The 22623-nt window shown below is 42.1% G+C and overlaps 1 protein-coding gene across 1 annotated transcript in view; it reads right to left on the reverse strand.

The window, feature by feature from the left end:
• The window catches only part of TUSC3 (tumor suppressor candidate 3), a 236664-nt gene that overhangs the window by 125741 nt on the left and 88300 nt on the right, over positions 1-22623 (reverse strand). The window contains exon 2 of the mRNA XM_083169925.1: positions 8520-8689. Within this exon, the coding sequence (XP_083026051.1) occupies positions 8520-8689 (170 nt within the window). The remainder of the gene's footprint in view (positions 1-8519; positions 8690-22623) is intronic.

Raw genomic sequence — 22623 nt, forward strand, 5'->3', positions numbered from 1 at the left:
TCCCTAAAAAAATCAGTGTTTGAAATTTTCTTGAAAATTTGAGAATTTGCTATTCATATTTGAAGCCTCCTAGTGTCCAAAAAAATGAAAAGGAGGTTGAAATAATGATGGCAACATAAAGTAGACATAAGGTCTTTGTTAATTATTAACTATTTTGAGTGGTATGTTTATTTGTCTCTCAAGCAGAAAATGTGACATTTTGCAAATTGCAAAATTTTCCATTTTTTCACGACATTTTGGTATTTTTCACAAAAAAACACAGACTGTATCGACCCAAATTTACCACTAACTTGAAGTACAATGTGTCACGAGAAAACAATCTCAAAATCACTGGGATAAGTAAAAGCAAAAAAAAGTTATCCCCACTTAAGTGAAACATGTCAGATTTGAAAAAAATGGCTCTGTCAGGAACGCAAAAACTGGCTCTGTCAGGAAGGGGTTAAAAATCGCAGCTGCGTAGACATCAGCAACCTCTGTCAGATCAATTGTCAATTCAGAACAATTAAAACACCTAAAAATATACTGTGACTAAGTTGGAAAACTTCAAGTTTAGAACTTTTTCCTTTAATAAAAATAAACAGCGATGCAATGACTAACCTGTAGAGGGCAGTGCTGAAGCACTAATATCTGTATGAACAGATAAAATCTTTTAAGTATTAGTCTTAACAAAACAAAATGTTACCAGTAAAGCCAACCGTTTACTGTCTAAGCGCCCATTGTTATATTACTGTAACTGTGCATTTCATCAACATAAAAATATGAATTTTCAATTGTTCGATGTTCTAATGCCAATTTATTTTATGTTTATTTATAGATATTCTTATTACAGTGTAATGAAATGTGTGTTTGTGTCCCCTTGCAATGTTCTATTTAGTATAATTTAGTCAAATGCTCCGATGTCAGATCATAGGTGACAAAGAAGATTTCAAACCGATGAAAAGATAAATAATCAAGGCAAGAATCATTATGCCTACTTAGGATGACCAGTTCCAATGGTACTTATGTATTTGCCGGGCACCCACTAAGCAAATAGCTTAGTGGGTTATTCTGTGTAAGAAAATTGCATCACATCGCATCGCATGCGATCACACCGCACATAAAATCGCATGCGATCGCATGCGATTTTATAGGGTGCGATGCCATTTAATTTAGTATATACTTGTATGACATACAATGGGATTTAGGCACCCCCCCACTATCCAGGCCAGCCCGAAGCGTGGCGAGCGGTGGCGGAATGCGTCCTCTCGCCCTTTTCATACCCCCACTATCCACGTTGGTGTGGAGTTGATTATAAATAGTGTGGCGAGCACAGCGAGCCACTGAGCCCGAAGCGTGGCGAGCGGACGCGGATTACGTTAAATGTATTCCGCGTCCGCTCGCCACGCTTCGGGCTCGGTGGCTCGCTGCGCTTGCCGACGTGGATAGTGTGGGTATGAAAAGGTCGGGAGGACGCGTTCTGCCGCCCCTTGTGGGGCTCGCTGCGCTCGCCACGCTTCGGGGTGGCGTAGATAGTGGGGGGTGCCTAAATCCCATTGTATGTCATACAAGTGTATAGTACTGTACATTAAATGGCATCGCACTGCCCAAGGACAGAGAGCAGTGAATTAATTACATAGGAAAATCGCATTGCATGCAAAAAATCGAATGCGATGCGATGCAATGCGATTTCCCTACAGTGCCGTACATATGCTAATTGGGTGCCCTACTACTACATAAGTACTGTTCCAATTTCTACACTTAACTCCTTCAGTTCTACTTTCCTGCCAGACCAGAGCAGATAGACCACTATTTCCCCTCGCTATGCACCTCAAACAATGAGGTGCATGGTGTTCCGAGATTTCCCGGGATCGGGATCAGTGGGATCCCGGGATTTGGCCCCTAAAACGCCGGGATTTCATTCCTGGGATTGGAGTTTCCAATCCCGGGATTTCGGGATTAGACTGCGCATGGGCATTCTAATGATGGGCAGCGTCTGAGCGTGTGTTCAGACGCTGCCCGGAATCTCCCTTCCCCGGCAGTGTGGCTCTGCGCAGCATGATGAGGCCAGAGGTCGCGCAGGCTAAGCAGCTGCACAGACCCATCCTGGGCGCGCAGCATGACATCATCGCCTGCCCGACTCCTGGATCCTGCTGCTGGCTCACAGCTTCTCTATGTGGCCGCTCACTCACCCGCCATCAGTAATCGGCCGCCACCCTCCCAGCTTCACCGACCACCCTCCCGGCCGCACCACACCGCACATGTAAGTAAATATGCGGGGCGGCCGGGGCGGGTTTTTTAATTAGGGAAGCCAATCCCTAATTAAAAAGACTCCGGATTCCCGGGATTGGGCATTTTTCAATCCAGAATTCCGGGATTGAAAAAATACTCCGGGATTGGCAACCCTAGTGCTAAATAAATAAAAAGTAGACACTGACTGGTTGCAATGGGCAACATTTCACTTCAATAGAACTCCCATCTTAGTTAATTTACCTACCCATGTATTGAAGCATTCCACCTATTTCAGCTATGTACAGCCCTGAATAAGGAATAAGTACTGTACTTTACTGTATGGTTACATTGAAAATATATTATACTGTAACCATACCATAAAGCGAGAACCTCGAAAAGGGTGCGTGGCCTATGAAAAGGGGGTGTGACCTCACTAGATGGTTTGTCCTCAGGCCACGCCCCCATTTTCACCCTTCTGCAATGCTGAATAGACACTGTGCACATGCGCACAGCGTCTATTCCCTTCAGGTTGGGGGGACTTCCAACTGCCCGCACGGGTCACTGGCGGCCCACTGGCGGGGGGCCGGATCGCCACAAAATACCAGGACGGGGCCTGCGAAAATTGGGAGGTATGCAGTAACTGAGAGATTTCGGGGCTACAGCCAGTACATTACCAATACACAGTACAATATAAGTAACACCCACCATCTGCGCAGGGGAAGAGATTTGGTGCTCACTTGTATAATGAAAGTAAAATAGTTTTTGTAATAAATAGACATTGTGAAGTCCACCTGACAATTATATTATTAACAGTACTGTGTGTCATTTTCATCAAGGGCCCCCATTGCTTCTGTTATCTAGGTTAGAAATGGATCCATCTTTGTAGTGGTTTGCAAGGGACACATGTGCATGAGCACCCCCTTACTGTACTGAGCCAGTGCCTGCATAACCACAACAATAATACAACCAAATCTACAAATGGATGGGTGCATGGGAATCTTCTGTGCAAATGCAGAATCCAAAAATTACAATTTATGCAAAATAACTATGCTGTATTTCCAGAAATAAGAAACAATTTGCTTTAAGATCTTACCAATGAAATCTAGATAAACCATCTCAAATTATGAAGATGTTAAATAACTATATGAATAACAATAATATTAATAACAAGTACATTGCTGTGCACTCAGAGGCGTTTTAAAGTCCCCCATACACAGATCCGAATTGGCCTGTTTTCATCTGGTGTTTTGACATCCGCTCTGATGCGCGGCCCGATGTGCATCAGCTCAGATCCAGACATCATGTTTGCTGAACATCTAATATGCAGATACGGCCCCCTCTCGGTGGTTGGGATTGGGGTTGCATGCGATACATCGCTGCCTGGGAAGGACCTGGGTGGTTTAAGGTGGATCGGATGCACATAAACTGCTGCGGGACACATTAAGAGAGGACGAGGCCTGCATGCAGCCATCTCCGGCGTGTATCCTCCTCTCTGCCAGAAGTATCAGGGTCTGACCCTACTGCACATGCACAGACCTCCAGAAAAATGGTATGGCAGCCATTATTCTGGCGATTTCCGCACCAACAGCACTAGAGCGCTCAGACTCCATTGTAGATTGCTGGGAAATGGTGCGGTGCCTTTTTACCAGCGATTTCTGCAGTTCTGCTGCCTCTGTTGTTGACTTTGAAGGGTAAGTATTTAAAAAATGGGTTCAGCATGTGCGGTGTGGGCCCCGCTGGGACTCATGTGCACCGCATTATAAATACAACACTTTGTGCACTATTAGGGCCATCTACATCTGTTTGGAAACTTTTCATTGCTCTTTAAGTAAAGTCATGTTCCCTTATTTTCCTCACACCAGGTTCAAATTGTAACCTTATTCTAGCAATTTTTGTTTTCTGAATTCAATTTCTTTTGGTATAATTGAAGGTTTCTGTCATACGGCCTCTCTAAGCCATACACTTTATGTTCTTGAAGCCTTTCCTTGAACAGAATACTGAAGGTGAGGTCTAACATATAAAACAGCTGTAAAACTACTCTATTCAGCTTTTAACACATCTTTGTATGAAACTTACTACCTTGCTGACATCTTTCTCTGCTTTACTACATAGCTCAGCAACCTGCAAATCATCTGTCATTATGATGTGTGGCCCCTCTGAAGGTCTATTACTAATTTACTATGGCTAGAAAGACGCAAGAGGAGACCCCAGTGATTTGGAATAAGTGGTGGCTGTTAAAGTTGTCAAGGCTACTCAACTTTATAATGTTTTCCGAGCAACTGTGGCTATGGTAACATAAAAATGGAACACCAATGGGGAAAGACCCACTATCCAGTGTGAAATCAATGGAGGATCAGGGAGGACTAGACACCGTCCACTACTGCTGGTTCTACAACGGCGCAGCTACATATCAAGCAGGAATAGAGGGCTTAATTCTGACTTAATCGCAGGGGGGGGGGGGGTATCTCAAATGGACAAAACCACGTGCAATTCAGGTGAGAGTTAGATTTGTAATGTGTGTTCAAACAAATCTAAATTGCAGTGTAAAAAAAGTCAGTACTTACCCTGCACAGAAACAAAATAACTCACCCAGACCTAACTCTCTCTGCACATGTTACATTTGCACCACCTGAAAAGCAACATGGTCTTGTCTATTTGAGAAAAAATTTGCCCTGCGATCAGGTCTGAATTAGGCCCAGACAGCGGCTGCAGCCGGCCTTTCTTACCATGACCTGGAATTTGTACTTCTAATTTATTACCATATAATATGATCATTTAAATGTGTTTGTTAAGTTAAAGATTTGGCAGTTTGTTTTTGAAAGTCTATTGACGTAAGCAGATAAGCAGACAGCTGGTGTGATCCTGAGCAGGGGACAAGTAAAGGTGCCCATACACGGAACAATTATTGTATACAATATTGTATACAATATCTTATCGCATTGCATAGGTTTTGCAATGCAATGAGCTGAGATCTAGTACAAAAAGTATGTGAAGCACCCAGTTATTTTTGAGAGATGCTAGATGGCTACTGTACCCATATTAGAGGGTACATTGGAAATTTTGTGATATGTGACATGGAAATATAGGGGTAAATTTACTAAGATGGGAGTTCTTTTGAAAAATGGATGTTGCCTATAGCAACCAATCAGAATATACTTCTTATTTATTTAGCACCTTGTAAAATATAATAGACAGAATCTGATTGGTTGCCTATAGCAACATCCCATCCCAATAGAACTCCAATCTTAGAAAATTAACCCCACATAATTTGACAGAGGATTAGAACCACTTGGTCCATCTAGTCTGTCCCATATTGTTACCTCAAACCCTATTTGATCCTTATTTCTTTGTAGGGATATCCTTATGTCTATCCCAAGCATATTTAAATTGCTCTACTGTCTCAGCCTTTACCACCTCTGATGGGAGGCTGTTCCACTTGTCCAATACCCTTTCTGTGAAGTTATTTCTCCTTAATTTCCCCCTGATACTTCTAATCCTTGTCTTCATTTGAAGAACACTTCCCTTCTGGAAATTCACAGCTTTACGTGTTATATATGTGGCGCCCGCACAAACGCCCGCCCCCACTCGTGCGCCGAATATCCACCACAGCCTTGCGTGCAGGGACACCAATGAAATGCTGGGCGTTCCCATGGGCGCAGCTCCTCGCAGCCGCCCCACGCCCGCATGTGCTATCCAAGCAGCTGCACATGCGCATACATGTGTATGCGCATGCATAGCTGAAAACCACCGCTCCCCTGTGTGAACGCGCAGGGGAGCGTATGGATTAGAATAAGGTCCCTTGTTACAACCTTTGATAAAGTGGAACGTTTCTGTCATATCCCCTTTTCCTTTCTCTGCTCCAAACAATACATGTTAAGATATTTTAGTATTTCCATGTACGTTTTGTGATGTAGGCCATGCACCATTTTAGTTGCCCTTGTTTTACCAGTCTCTAATGAATTAATGTCCTTCTGATGATAAGTTCTCCAGAATTTAATACCGTATTTTGGATGAGGTCTTACCAATGACCTATACAGTGGCATTATTACTTCTTTCTTTCTGCTGCTGATTCCAATCCCTATGCAACCACGCATCTTAATTATCTTCTTCATTGCTTTGTTACATCGTTTCCCTGTCTTCGAGTTATCTGAAATAGTGACTCCTAGATCCTTTCCTCCTCAGTAGTTTCCAATACAGTGCTATTTATACTATATTTCATTCATTTGTTTTGACCCTTCTGGTGTGTCTATCCTATTGCATACATAGGCATTCTGTACTTTTCATTCAATACAATTTGCAATGTCACCAATAAAGATATTAAAGAGAACTGGTCAAAGTAAAGATCCCTGGGGTACTCCACTGGTAACATTTCCTTCCTGTGAATGCACTCCATTTACTACAACTGTCTGTTTTCAACCCCACATTATCAAATGTATTTAACAGCCTGCTAGGTGAGACTGTGTCAAATGCTTCCATCAATTTCCCTACTACTGATGTAAGGCCCACTGGATGGTAGTTGCTTGCATCTTCCCTGCTTCCACTCTTTGTATAAAGGCACTAATTGTCCTAATTATTAGCAATAGGCACAAGGACTTCAAACATTTTTTGCAGCAATAGAAAACAAATGACACAGAATAAAAGATGTTCATATTCTGTCATAGTGTAAAAATTCTTCATTTAAATAATGAACAAAAGTTTAATTTAATTTATATTGCTATTGCCATACTTATTTTATAGGCTTTCACTTGTTTGTATGGAATGGGAAGGCATTCACCGAAGTGACACAGTCAGGGGAATTTAATTTACAGTGGGACATTTGAGAAAACCTGTGGCGTAGTTTTTTTCATGCAGCATATGTTTTCCTGTTCAATTATAAGAGAGAAAATGAAACACAGTGATTTCTATTGAGATCATTGCATCTTTTTTCTTGCACCTCCAGAGCAAGTTTGGTTATTCCTACAATTGAGCCAGTCCTCTGCAGCATCAGTGAGTATGTTAATGTGTGTATTAGTGACTTAGAATTATAAGAACGTAATAGGCTGATTAGGCTGCAGCTTAGAGCAACAGGACTGGGGGCTCTTACAGATGGCAGCCGAGGAATAAAAATGAAGGCCTGCTATCCATGCTTGTCAGCAAACACCCATCCCAATGTACAGTGCGGGGGTAAAGTTCTTAAGGTGATTGCAAGATGACTGTGCAAAAGCAAATTACTTATTGAAACATTACTTTATGTACATTGTGCTACAACACCAGCTGGTCAGCCAAAGTCTCCTTCACACTCGACAAGCATTAGATCATACATGCCAGTTGCATAACCTTCATTACATGTACATAGACAGTATGACTGCAGAGTCCCTTAATGTCCATACACGTGTTTAGAAGCATTAACAGGAGGGGAATAAGCCTAGAACACCTGGAACCTTTAATCAGGCACTGTGTGTGTGTGTGTGTGTGTGACCACCAATGTGTATGTGTGTGCCCTAGTCCTGTAGTGTTTACCCCACCCTTGGAGGCAGATGTTTGGAGAACAACATCTTCAGCAGGCCTTGAGCCCAGCAGAAGACCTCAAGACTCCCAGCAGCCTCATCCACAGAGGTAAGATGGAGAGGATACCACTGCAGACTACTAGAGAATTCAACGTGAAAACGTGATTATCAGAAGCGTGGATAACCATGGTAATCCAAAACTGGGTATGAGGTAAACCACGCACCTAATTCAATTCCCCTCAGTGAATCATTTCTCCAATGAGGGCAACATTTGGCCTTGACAATTTCACAAATAGTACTTTTTAGAATAGAGCTCTGTCTGCTTATACATGACCAAACCATATTGTTTATAGTCAACCAAAGGAGCAAGATTTCGTGCTATAGCCTCAAATGTTACTGATGGAGAAAGTGTCTATTATATCATTAGAAGAACATGGAGGGAGCATGAGGAAAGGAAGAACAAGGGGAAATGCAAGGAAATGGGAAAGAACATGGACAAATGGGAGGAAAGGGGGAAGAACACAGGACAGAAAACAGGAAGAGTGAGAAGAATACAGGGAGATGGAGGGAACAAGCAAAAGTATAGTAACACAGTAAATGACGTGTCCAAATTATTAGTATAACATATCTAATACAAAAAAAGGCATTACAAAGTACTGTGTGCATAGAACAACACAAAAGCACATAGCTAAATAAAGGTCCAGATCTTTTATATATGTCACAGAACTCTTCTAATATCCATAATACAGTAGGTTAGGCGGTGCCTTATTCCTTATAATGCACACTTTCTGTCACTGATTTAAATCCTATTTCCAGAACACTCACCTGCATACAGAACATTGCCTCTGGGGTTGAAGAGCAGTAAACATCACAATCACAGAATAATTACGGGGTGGTGCCTTCACAAATCTCCTGAATTTATCCCCATTCATACGAATGACTGACCGCCGAGAGCTCCATTCCATCATCTGCTCCACTTTTTCACTTAACAGGTTCTAGAAAAACAGTAAACTGTATTTTAGTATATAAAGTTACTCTAGAAAATGTTCCAGGTTATACCCCTTTTACACCGCTGAAAAATCCGGGTCAGTGGCGTGTCAGACCCGGACCTTCGGCGGTGTAAATGGGGTCAAGCCGTGTCCATTTACACGGGTCCTCTACCCAGGTCCTGACCTGGGTAGAACACGGTTAGGACCTGTGTAGAGGCCGGTGTAAATGTTTCCGCTGCGGGTCCAGGCACCCGCAGCGGGTCCGTGCACGGCATGCAGGACTCTTTATTTTACTCATGATTTAGAAAACCGCTCTAACAAATCAGATGCATGTTTTGCAACTAACTCTTTAAAGAACTTTGTCAAAATGTAAAGGTATTTGGTACTTGTATCTTATGCTTGGTAATGTGGCTGCACAGTTGAAAGAAAAAGGTTGAGATTTTAAGTATTAGTAGTAAACCTGAAACAAAAAGATCATGTCATGACACATACCTACCCACTGTCCTAATTACAGTGGGACTGTCCCGCTATATGGAGACTGTCGCGCTGTCCTCCCACCGCTCCCAGTGTCTCATGAGTGGGAAGGGGAAGGATGGCATTTGGGAGGAGCCAGCGATCACCATTGCACTGCCCTGAATAGATGCTGGCTGTGTACATGCACATGGCAGCTACTCAGCGCGGGAAGGGAGCCAGGGCCTGACCAGCTGCTCAAGGAGCGCTGGGCATGCCCATAACATGAAGAGAATGGGTGTTGTGGTGTTTGGCACCACCCCCTTCACATGCAGACCTGTCCCTTCCTCTTTGACTCCACCCCTTTCCTAGGAGCGACTGTCCCTCTGGTGCAGCTGGTCCTGCTTTTCTTACTAGTTGTGAGGTATGCATGACGTGCTTTTAAACAGGTCAAATAAATTAGAAGTGACTTCTGTCCTTTTACAGTATTTTAAAGTTAGCTAATTGCTCATAGAATTTTCTATTTGAACTAAGTAGAGCAGCTTGTATGAAATGTTCCAAATATCTAAAGGAGTTTAAATACTTTCCAAATATAATGATTTATTTATTTATCTATCTAATATCACATAGGAAATTCCCCTCCCCAGTAAAATCCGTCATCTCAGCTTAGTGTCAGTGAGCCATATGTAGTCTGGTGACTGCACTGGCTACACTGTGGGGTATATTTAATGACTTTTGCAAGCAGTACTGACTGCTTGCTGTCTCCGCTCGTATGGTCAGTATTCAACTGACCCCGCCGTTTCCGCCGAACCCCCTGCACCCGCCGTTTCCACGTTGCTGGGTTTTTGCAGCGACGCAGAAACAGTGTGTGCAGCCGCTAAAACAGCGAAGCTCGTGGCTAAAAGCAGCGGGCTCCCTGCATTACCCGGGAGCCTTACTGTTTGGGGGAATCCTTGCTGTCATCTGTCAGGGAGGGTTCCCCTCTTACATTTAACAGAGTGAGCGGCCAGAGCAGAGGTTATACGGCAAGGATCGCTTGTTTTCGGTGATCCCCGTCGTTTAAACCCCCTCGCCAGACGCATTGAATACTGCCCTGTGTCTTGTGGTAACTTACAATAAAAAGTGGATCCGGCAATATTAATTCATGATCCAAGGAGATGATGCTCTCTCAATGCAATGATAGAACGGTAAATACAACAAACTCATGAGACTTTCAAAAGATCATCTTTTATTGAGTTTACACAAGTCTAAGCATTTTGCCTGTCATCAAGACTGTAGGCTTTGGTAAACAAAACAAAAAAAAAGAATAAGAATCCTTTTGATAGTCCCATGAGCGTGAGTGCTGAAATATTATTTCAAATTGATATCTCATATCTGCTGCCTGCTCATATTCCACAAGAATATAAAATTGTAAGTTATGATGGAACTATTTGTTTCTACATGTGGTATAAATATATGTGCATTGTACAATGTATTTAATTCTAGATGTATAATCTAAATTATGGTAATTGTTTTAGAAGGAAACACTAAATATTGACAATATGGTTAACATTTCCAATAAAAATCATTGCAACGTTAATTAATATTTAACAAATTTATTTAAAAAAATATAAGTATGTAATAATATCATTCCTAGAAAATATTGATTTTGTTGAAATCCATTGCATAAAAAAATGAATTTTATCTTAATTGTTAAAACAGCCTTAATTAGTGACATACAGAGCATCCATATTGTCTCTCCAAGTTAATTTCTCATTTCCACTTTTGCTATGCTTACAAAACTTACGAATTACTTCAGCAGATGGAGTGAATACTCCAAAGAGTCCAAGTGAATTTCCTGCAATTTTATCTGAACACAATTCCAAAACTATTCAAGTCAATCACTCCAGCTTGTTTACAAGACAAAACACAACAGGGTAACACGTTAAATGTGCAACATCACATAGAGCTGGAACAGCAGGGAGCAAACTGATTTGAGATGCTGAACACTAATTAGTAAAAGCTCTAGAATGAAGAATACTTTCAAACCTTATTTATTTGCAGTTAATTTTTGCAGGGATACAAATTTGATGGAAGTACAGAGTGTCGATTGTCATGTCAGCCCTGTTTTGATGTAAAGATGTTTAAATGCAGTAAAAATAGTAATACAAAAAAAAGTCAATCTGATAACACTAAAAGTAAATAAATTAAATTTGTGAAAAATTTCTTACACTTCAACTTTGTAATGGACATTAAAATTACCTTCAGCTTTTAGCCAAACATTAATCACAGCTTACGCCCAGCAGGAACATAGCATTGCTGTACATACTGTATATATAAGGGGTCAGACAGTATAAAGTATAGAGTAGTTTTAAATGCAGGCCTAAAAATTCCTCCACATTTTTCCATTACAAGTTAAAGGAACGTCAAGTTGATTTTTTTTTTAAATCCTAGAATAACTAAGTAAAAATAATAAAAAAACATACAAAATTAAAAAAGCTCTTACACAATACTGTATGATTACAATTTATACATTAAACACACAGAAAAAAGGAATGAATATGGGGGTACCGAAAAAAAAAAACAGGAATTTATACAAAAATAGCGTATGTATTTGTACATTTTGAAATATCAGTCAACTTCAAAGTACTACTCACTGGAATCAATACATTTGTCTAAACGTTTTTTGGTACTTATGTAATATCTGGGCTCCCGTTTTTCTTGTGAGACTCACTGCGCTCGCCACGCTTCGGGCACGGTGGCTCGCTGCGCTCGCCACACTATATAAAATCAACTCCATGCGTAGTTGGATAGTAGGGGTATGAAAAAATGGGGTGCATTTAACATGGGAGCCCAGATAATACATAAGTACCCGTTCTTTTTTTCCATAGCTCAAAACTTATTTTATCTCATCCTCGTTGATGCCTTTTAGTACTTTTGCCATTTTTTATTTGACTTTTTCAGTATCAGCAAAATGTTTTCCTTTAAGGTCTCTTTTTATCCAAGGAAATAAAAAAGTCACATGGGGCAAATTTTGGTGCATACGGTGTGTGAGGCAAAGGTGCAGGGCCAGATGAAGGGAGGGGCGATAGGGGTGGCCATCCCAGAGTTCCCACATATTAGGGGCCCCTACATACTGTAGTTTTGTGATACCCCCACTAGAGAGACTATCAATAGACAGAAAATTGGGTATCACTGTTTTTATACAAAATACAGGAAAAGGTAAACTGCAGTGGTGATGGGATTCAGGGGCGAGAGAGACTGTTCTGGATGGGTCCGGCACACACTGCTGTTGGGAGACATATGGGACCCTGGCTGGTCTGAGTCAGTGGAGTAAGCATCTGCTGCTCCAGCGCACATGCTTTTCCTGCTTGGACCTCCACCAGTTGTGTGTGCTACAGGCGTTTTGGTGTTTGGCAACATTTTCACTTGTGGGGGTTCCATAAAGTCAATGTCCCTGGCCCCCTACCAACCTTGATCCAGCCCTACAAAGGTGAAAGGTCATTTTTGGTTAAAAAATGTTTAACACCCAGCTCTGTGAGGACAGATGCGTTGTCATGATGAAAGAACCAGTCACTTGTTTGCCACAAATCCATGGTCCAATAGCGATCTTCCAGAATGGCTTGATTAAGTTTTGTCATGTTTTCATTCAATTGGGCGTTTACAAGATGTCGGGAATTAAGTTGATTGTCAATTGACATTTCACCTCGTTTGAAACAGGAGAACCATTCATAAACTTGTGTTTTAAACATGACAGCTTCCTCATAAAATATTTTGTAAAGGCTATTGACAAAAATGGTGAAAGTTTTGAGTATTTAAAAGGCCAGCCACAATTCAATTATGCCAAGTTGAAGGAAGTTATATTTGTAGGCCATCAAAAGACAAACATCTTTGAATATAAACTTGCAGAATTAGGTGCAAGGAAATTATCTGGATCTATACCACTGCAAATTATGGGATCCATTAACCATGCCTTGAAAAGAGATACAGTGGACGATGATAAAGTACCAGCCGATCAGCTCCAAACTGCCATGTTACCAGCTGTGTTTGAAAAATTACAGTTAGAACTGGTTGGCTGGTACTGGTATTTCCATCCAATGTATCTCTCTCCAAGGCTTAATATATAAGCCCAACTAAAAAAGAAGTTTAAAATTGCAGTATATCAAACATTTGGCCGTTAAATTAGAAGTAATGTTCTTTTTTTCTAGTATGTTTTCACTGCGTCAATTAATACTTTGAGACTTACAGTGATTTATAAAATGGCAAGAGCACTACAGCTAATATATTAAAGATGTAATATGGCTCCAGAGTACAATATAAGAACCAGGAAACATATTGCTTCAGAAAGAAATGAGGCCCTCATCTCTGAGAAATGCTAACCTGATCTACACAGAACATTTGTAATGCACAGTCATTCCATAATCACCCACTCATGTGTGGGAGTTCTATTGAAAAATGGGATTTTGCCCAGAGCAACCAATCAGACTATCCATTTTCGTCTAGAAGGTGTTCAATAAATAAGAAGTAGAATCTGATTGGTTATTATGGGTAATATCCCATCTTTAATAGAACCGTGTTTCAATTAACATTTATTTAAATTGTTATTTTGTACTTCTAATGTTCACCTTCTTGAATGACATTTTTTAATATTTTTCATGCTTTCCCGATACAGACTGTATTTACATTTTTGACCAAAAAAATGTTGGCTATTCTCTCAGGACTCTAGCCCAAATAGAAAGATTTTCCCTAATTTAGAAGTAACGTATAAAGGGTTAGCATTTAACATAGAAAATGTTAATAAAAAAGTGTTGGGTTTTATTAAAAATGTTTAAATCATACAGTAGTATTTTTAAATGCTTCAAATATTTCTGTATCACTGAACTACAACAGAATGTTTAAAGAAACAAATTTGCTTTCAAAATATCTATAGTATTTTTTTTTTCTATGAAAATGCACTAAGGAATTTCTGCATTATTAAAATGTTGAGTCCAATAACAAAAACAAAACCGTATTATTGTAAATCTCTAGACATCAAAATTTACAGATGTAAAAAAAAAAAAGTTTCAATTTATTAGATGATATTTAACATGGAATGGCAGTGAAGTGGCTACATATTGCAAAATACTGATTCCCTACATCGGGGACATAGGGCCTTATTCTAGCTCACTCTTAGAGGCAAATTCCTTCTCAGATGGACAAAACCATGTGCACTGCAGGGGGCAGATGTAACAGGTGCAGATAGAATTAGATTTGGGTGAGTTATTTTGTTTCTGTGCAGGGAAAATACTGACTGCTTTATTTTTACACTGCAATATAGATCTCACTTTGAAGAAAAACCCTACCCAAATCTAACTCTCTCTCTGCACATGTTATATCTGCCCCACCTGCAGTGCACATGGTTTTGTCCATTTGAGAAGGAATTTGCCTCTAAGAGTGAACTAGAATAAGGCCCATAATTAGAACTTCGTGGGCCCCATAGCAAAAATCTACAAAGGTTCCCCCCATTGTCACTACAATGCAAGATATAGGGAAGGAAAGCGAAAATGGGGGATCAAGGGAGAGTAAGAGAGTGTCAAGGAGAGAAAGAGGAAGTGACAGGTAGAGAGTGAGGGTGTCGGGGAGAGAAAAAGCAGTAAGAGAGAGGAAGAGAGACAGTGTCAGGGGGAGTGTGTGGGAGGGTGTGAGAGCAAGAGAGACACTACCTTCAGTGGATTACTCTGTTTGGGAGAATTAAGATAATCTTGCATACATTGGGGGAAATTTACTAAGCCTAATTCGTATAAAATAGGCGTATTCGTATCCAAAAATACGCCTATTTTATACATATTCGTATTTTCGGAATTTACTATCCCGAAAATACGCCCATTCGTGTTCGTATTTATGGCACATTCATATTTGTATTTACAAATACGAATGTATACGCCATCGACAGAATACAAATAGGAATCACCATTCAAAAGAATGGTGATTCCTAATTTGCCGGCCAAATATGCCTGGAAAATACGCTCCATTTTCCAGGTGTATTTGGCTTCAGCCTGCACGGATCAGTCAGATCATTAGTGTAAAAAAAAGGTATAAATAAATAAAACGGTGCGTGGTCCCCCCCTCCATGGCCGTAACCAGCACCAGGCTGAAAGAGCCGTCGAAATAGGGGTTTGCTGTATTTTTTAAAACCAGCCCCAGGCTCCAGGGCTGGGGCTGGTTCCCAAAATACGGGGGACAAAATGGCTAGGGGTCCCCCAACCAGCCAGCAGGGTAATGCCACAGCAGGGGGGAGACTTTTTATACAAAGCATTCATCCCTCTGAGCGGTCAGCCTGGCCAGGGGTCCTGGGGGAGTAGGGACCCCCCAACGAAGGGGCCCAACCCCTCCAGAACTTAACTGGCCAGGCTGAAGCCTGGTGCTGTCCTTGATGGCCCTGGAGCAGTGGCCACCGGGCTGATAAGTGTAAAAAATAGAAATAAAAACCATTGTCTAATACTGTGTAACTATGAGTCCCAGCAAGCCTCCCCCGCATGCTGGTACTTGGAGAACCACAGGTCCCAGCATGCGGGGCATTAAAGGCAAAGATCACATCCTCTTCGGTTCGCAGTAGTCCCCGGGTCTTCAAAACATAGCAAACCGCCAGACCGTAACCATAACACTGATGGAGAGGTGCTGAAGTTTCATCTTCAGTGCCTCTCCTCCGAATGATTCTACTTAGCAGGAGCCGAAGGCCGAAGACCCGGGAACTACTGCAGACCGAAGAGGACGTGATCTTCGCCGGAGGACCTGGGTATGTAGGATTTACTTCCACAGGTCCCCCACACAAATGTGTGGACATTCTAGTAATGTTGACAGATGAAATGATCAACAATAGAGTTAGACTCCAGGTGAAAGGGTTATGGTTAGGCTGTAGCGGGGGGGGGGGGGGGGGATAGGCACAAGAGGTAGGGAACGTGTAGAGAATAAGTTTAGGGATTGGGTATAGATTTTCACCAAACCTCTGCATCTTCAGTGGTCTGACCTGGAAGTAATGGTCACATGATTGCTGGGGCCAATGCAAACACTAGAAGAAGGTGAGGTCACTGCTGGGTTACCAGGATGAAATAGTTTTTATTTATTACTGTCTGCAAACTTATAAAATGAGTGAAAGTTTTTCAGGAAAAATAAAAAAAGCATTACTCACAAAGAAGAGAAACTGAAAATAGTTAAATAAAACTGCTTCTTCCAGAGCTGGCCCTAGGCATAAGCAAGCTAGGCATTATAGGCTTTGGGCATTCCAGGCTTTGGGCTGGCTACCACTATCGGAGCTCGGAGCTGTTGACACCAGCTGCCCACTGTGTAATGTAAAAGTAGTGGCGTTGAAGCAGCCTGCCCGATGTGCTCTTCCCCCATATTGTCTCGTGCAGTGTCTGAGATCTGCAGAGACATACTGCCAGTGACAACAAAGGTAAGCAGTAGATAAGCTGCTGGCCGGGGAGAAGAGGTAGGGGAGAGGAGCAGAAGAATGAGGAGGAAAAGGCACTCTACCGGGCATAATGTGTATAAGGGACCATACCAGGCATAATTTGTATAATCTACCAGAAATAATGTATATAAGGAGCTCTAGCAGGCATAATGTGTGCAAGAGGCTCTACCAGGTACAATGTATATATAAGTGCTGACACATAAATATATATTTATTTATTTCTCATTATTTGGTGAGGACTGACAGCCCTCATACCAGCTGCTGTTAACATTGCACCTTAATAAGTATTGTGTTGACCCTTAAAAAGTATTTTACCCTGTAAATACATCCTGTTAACAATATACTGTATTTTATAGACATGGCTATACAGTAATGCACAGTAGAATAATTGGGCAAACAAATCCAGCTTTCTATAAATATATACCAAACAGGTTTACTACTGACAAACTCATTACTGGGAATGTACATATATGTAACCCCTTTGTATTACCATGACTTTAAAGTATTGTTCTTTTGCTGGTTCTTTTATATTAAAATCCTCTGAGCAGGACCATTTTGTTTACACAAACACTAATCAAAAGGCAATGAGCAAATAAAACATTAAGGGGGATTTACACAACACAAAGCATGACCTTTTTCTTAATATCTGCTATTACAAATGACAAAGATAAGCTCATTATTGCATAATTAATTTTCACTTTATCTCATATTCACCAAGACATGTTGAAGTCATTTTAGAAACACTAATTTAGAGAGACCTTGAAAATATATTTAGCATGTATTACCGTTAACCCTCTTAATTAATCTCTAACATTCTTTTGTTTTCTTCCAATCCCTGCAAGCTAATAGACATTGCAATCACACGGAACTTTGTACTGATGTCAGAAAATGCATTTCACTTTCTTATATGCTGTCACCACGTATAGTTATTATTTCAGTTTTGCAGGCTGCACAAGATGATGGTTGGGGGAATGTAATAGGGTTGGAGTTTTTAACAATTTTAGCGCTATACATCTTGAACAAAGATTGCAGGAATACAATTTTGCACTTTTTCATGCCACTTCTCACAGCCTGAACATTAGAGATGGCCATCAGTGCCATTGCCATCGATGGTTGCCATCGATGGCAATTCTGCAACTGGCCATCGATAGTGCTTAACTATGCAATGGATGACCATCGATATTTTTACATATTGATGGTCATCCATTGTGTTTGATTGATTGGCGTGTGGGCCAATCAAAACGCAGGGGCGGGGCTTCACGGGTGTCGGGGGCGGAGCTATGCTCCGTGTCACGGCACTTTGAAAAAAAATAAAAAAAGCAAAAGATCGTTTTGCTATTCCATCGATGGAGGGAAACCATCTGGTTCTCCCCCATCGATGGCAAAAGTATTCGACATTGCCCATGAACCATCGATGATTTCGAATCATCGATGGTCGATGGCCATCCCTACTGAACATAGGCAGCCTTGCACTCCATACCTGCCAACTGTACCAATTTTGGTAGGAAAATTCTGATTTGTAGATCCTGGAAAATTTAGAATTTTAGCTAAAAAGGTGAGAATTGTAAATATGGCAATATATTAACAAATACATTAACAATTGTAAAAAAATGTTATCAACGTATTTCTAATTTCAATATTACAGGCATTTCAACATTCAATTGTCAACCTAATGAACCTGGTCATTGGACCTTATTCTGGTTGGCTCTGCGAGTCCACCAAACGCATACACCGAGTTTACCTGCACACATGCAAATGGTTGTTTTGCATAAAGATACATTCACAGCTTACTGAATTCACATTCACAGCTTGATTTCCACAGCGCTCGCACATGTAAGACAGGCTTGTGAGGCAAGCGGACAGGCAGCTGACATTCGCTGATGTCAGCTGCCCGCCCCCCTGCACCCGCGTCACCGGCCCATTTCCATGGGAACGCCAATGAAACACTGGGTGTTCCCATGGGCGCAGCCCATCACCGCCGCCCAATACCCCCCGTCCGCTCCTTACGCACAAAATACCCACAGGAGTAGCTCTGCTTACACACACAATTCCTACAGAGCTAGCGCCGCTTACACAAAATGAACACAGGAGTACATGAGAAGTGCCGCTTATGACCACAATGCCACAGGAGTAGCGCCACTTATACACACAATGCCCACAGCAGAAGCGCCACTTATGCACACAGGGCCTTATTCTAGTTCACTCTTTCTGACAAAATCCTTCTTAGATGGACAAACCCAAATCTAATTGTCTCTACACATTTTACATCTGCCCCCCTGCAGTGCACATAGTTTTGTACATCTAAGAAGGATTTTTCAGAAAGAGTGAATTAGAATAAGGCCCACAGTGCACATAGGAGTAGCACTGTGGTGCTTATGCACATAATGCCACACAGGAGTAGCACCTCCTTGCACACATAATGCCCACTGTAGTAGCACCATTTATGCACAGAATGAATTCAGGATTAGAGATGTTTATACGCAAAATGCCCACAGGACTAGCTACACTTACACACATAATGTTCACAGGAGTAGCGCCATTAATGCATACAGCAACCGTGGGATTATCAACACCAAATAATGTGCTAACATAGGCGCCACTGCGGGCGCTTCTGCCCGTCATACTGTATGACAGGAACAGCAGCCAGACAGCAGCAGGATGCAGAATGGAAATAGAACCTCTCCTGTCTGGCACCTCCCTTCTCTGCTGACTATGTGTGTGCCAGCAGATGCCCTGTGTGCAAGGCACCACTGGCACACACCTGTTTATACCCCTACCACACACATAGGGCCTGATTCTGGTTCACTTGCAAAATCAAATTCACTCTCTAATGGATAAAACCATGAGCACTGCAGGTGGGGTAGATGTAACATGTGCAGAGAGAGTTACATTTGGGTGGGGTTTGTACTTCAAACTGATATCTATGTTGCAGTGTAAAAATAAAGCAGACAGTATTTACTCTACTCTGAAACAAAATAACACCCAAATTTAACTCTCCTTGGCAAAAGTGATGTCCACAGTGGCGTAACTATAGGCCCGCAGCCCCCGCGGTGGCGGGGAGGCGCTGAAGCGGTTTGGGCACCGGGGGGCTGCAGGACTATTGTTACTCACCATCTTCTGCCGCCGGAGCTTCTATCTGTGCCGGGTCCCGGCTCTCCCAGCCTCAGCAGGCATCGCACAGCCCTCCGGCTACTGCTGCAGCGCTGCTAATACAAAAAAGTGACACTCGGAAAATGGCTGCCCCCATACTGCTGTATGGGGGCAGCCATTTTCCGAGTGTCCCTTTTTCGATTAGCAGCGCTGCAGCAGTAGCCGGAGGGCTGTGCGATGCCTGCTGAGGGCTTGCCCTATGCTGCCTGTCTACAGGGAGTGTGTACAGCGCGGGGATCGGGCTCTGACTTCTGCCAGGGAGTGTGAGGAGCCCGCAGCACTGTGAGTACACGCTCCCCTTATTACTTCTTCTTTAGAAGCCGGCAGGGGGCGGGGGTTGGGGGCTCCCCTCTGCATTTTCGGCAGGGGGGCGCAGAATAACTAGTTACGCCACTGGATGTCCAGGCAGGTAGATATTATATATGCACTGATTATTAACTCTTAAACTATATATATGTATATATATGTATGATTCTCAACAAAACTTGCCGTGAAAAAAGCTGCGGCCACTGCATGTACCATATACCACTTCGTATACATTATACCATAGTTGCCTACCTCCTTCATTCTGCAGTTCTAAATGAAGGGGGGTTCTGCTTACTGTGAAATAGATGCAATCTCCCTGAAGAGTCTAGCAATCTCCTTGAGACCCAGACAGGGAGAGAGAGAGAACTAACTGCCGCTGCAGCTGAATCTCTCCCCGGCCAAGCACACGCTGTTAGTGCTGTATGCTGAGCTGGGGAGAGAGGCAGCGGCAGCCTCTCCTCTGTCTCCCTGCACAGGAGCATGATCACACCCACTCCCTGCTGCCTGCCGGATTAGACACTGGAGCCCCCTCCTCAGGGTGTCTTCCAGACCACACAAAATAAGCAATTTAAAAAATAAATGTCTGACCATGCCTCCTCCCGTTAACCACCCCTCCAATTGGCTTTGCTCGTTATTTTGCTGGGACCTCTACAATGGGTGCCGGATGACTGACCGGCAGTTGGGATTCTGACAGTCATTACACCGATGTCAGGATCCCGACTGCTAAAAGCCGACAGATGGGTAGCGGCTATTCTCCCTCGTGGGGGTCCATGACCACCATAGAGGGAGAATAAAGTAGGTGGCGAGCGTAGCAAGCCACTGTGCCCGCAGCATTGTGAGGGCAGCAAGCCCGCAAGGGGCATCGTTGCGCTCCCCCACTGTCTGAGTCCCGGCAGTTAGGATTCCGACGTTGGTATGTTGTACCACATTCCCTGCAATGATCCATATTTCTACAAGCATTTTAAATAAAGTTTCTTGTGACCACTACAGTAGATCTTACAATCTGCTTTGGGGCTCATCTACATTTGGATGTAAGTCATTATATGATCTGCCTAGCAGTGCACATCCCTGCTTCTAGGTGTCACCTGCACAATCTTTCTGAAATGTTTTAAAAAAATAGACAGATATGTCTATATACAAGGGTGACGAGGACGCTTGTGCAAGCAGTCGCTCAAGACCTGGCACACTGATAACGGATGGTTGGCATGACTGTAACATATTGACAGCTTTCTTACATTTTTCAAATAATTATCCACAAAAAAAAGACGCGTGAAAGAGTCTGCTATTAATTATTATATAATTATATCAACCACTGTTTCATGTTTGATTTTTCCAAGCAATTAAAAAAAAAGTAAAAAAAATACATTAATACAATACAATAAATAATACATTAGTCACAATACCCTGCATTTGGGTACAGAACTGGCCCAGCAATGCACCACTGGCACACTGTCACTGCTGGTCACTAGCCACTTCCTGCAGTAGTGGCAGTGTGAGGGAAGAGCGACATGAGAGGGACAATACTTCCCCTCTCTTTTGTCTACAACTGCACTGCCAGTCTATTAGAGGAAGGCGCTCATGAGACTTGTGTCACTCTGGGCTCCTTCTATAAATGACTTCAGAGCAGCTGCAGGCGGAATGTTGGAGAGGCCTGGGGAGAGAAATGTTGGAGGTGGAAGTCTCTGCAGGTTCTTCCCTTTTAGGATGAACTGTTCTGAAGACACATACAAGTATGCCACTCACTACATTTACACAGAAACTAAAATAACAGCAAGCATAAGTAATTCAATAGGAACTATATTTTCTCCTTTATACCCACTTTCATTTCTTAAGGGGTGCACATACGGTGCGATTTTGACTAGATAGTGAAAATGGGCAAAATCGCACAGTATAAAACATGCAGGCGATAACAATGTGGGGCCCCACTAAATCAGTATCTCATACCAAAATAGACTGCGCAGGCAAGTCTATTTTGACTAGAGTGCAGACTATCATAGTGAACATACAGTAGAGAAAATCTATAGCCGAGATCGGCCACTACCAAAAATTGCACTGTGTGTTCATGGCTTTTTAATGTGTCATTCACACCTGGGAAACACTGTGTCTGATGAATGATACACTTCACATATCGTACATGTACACTATACAAGCCATTCCCATTATACTTCAGTCTAATTGGCAGTGCTGACATCACCTAATGATGATTATAACCTATAAGAGCAAGGCTCTTAACAACAATGCACCCACTTCCCTGGTTCAATGTTAATACTGCTGCTCGCTGTAGCAGTGTGCAGCCTGTGGTCTACCAGTTGGACAACACTGAATAATCACTTGTCATAGCCATGAGCCGATGATGCGAATAGAATTGATCTATCCTGAAAATAATTTGTTCACTCAAATATAGGAAACACTTTATCTCTCAGTAGAGGTTGTTAATACCATTAATATGTTGCCTGTTGTTTGTCATGATAAGGACACACTTTTGGTTATACTGTATCTAGCCAAATTCTCAATTACATCATACTTTGGGCCTGATTCAGTGTCACATTTTAGCCACTTCCAGTGATCGTAATGTTATTTGTATACCTGTCTGTGCTGTGAGACT

Source organism: Crinia signifera, chromosome 1 (assembly GCF_055691185.1).
Source record: "Crinia signifera chromosome 1, ASM5569118v1, whole genome shotgun sequence".
NCBI lineage: Eukaryota > Metazoa > Chordata > Amphibia > Anura > Myobatrachidae > Crinia > Crinia signifera.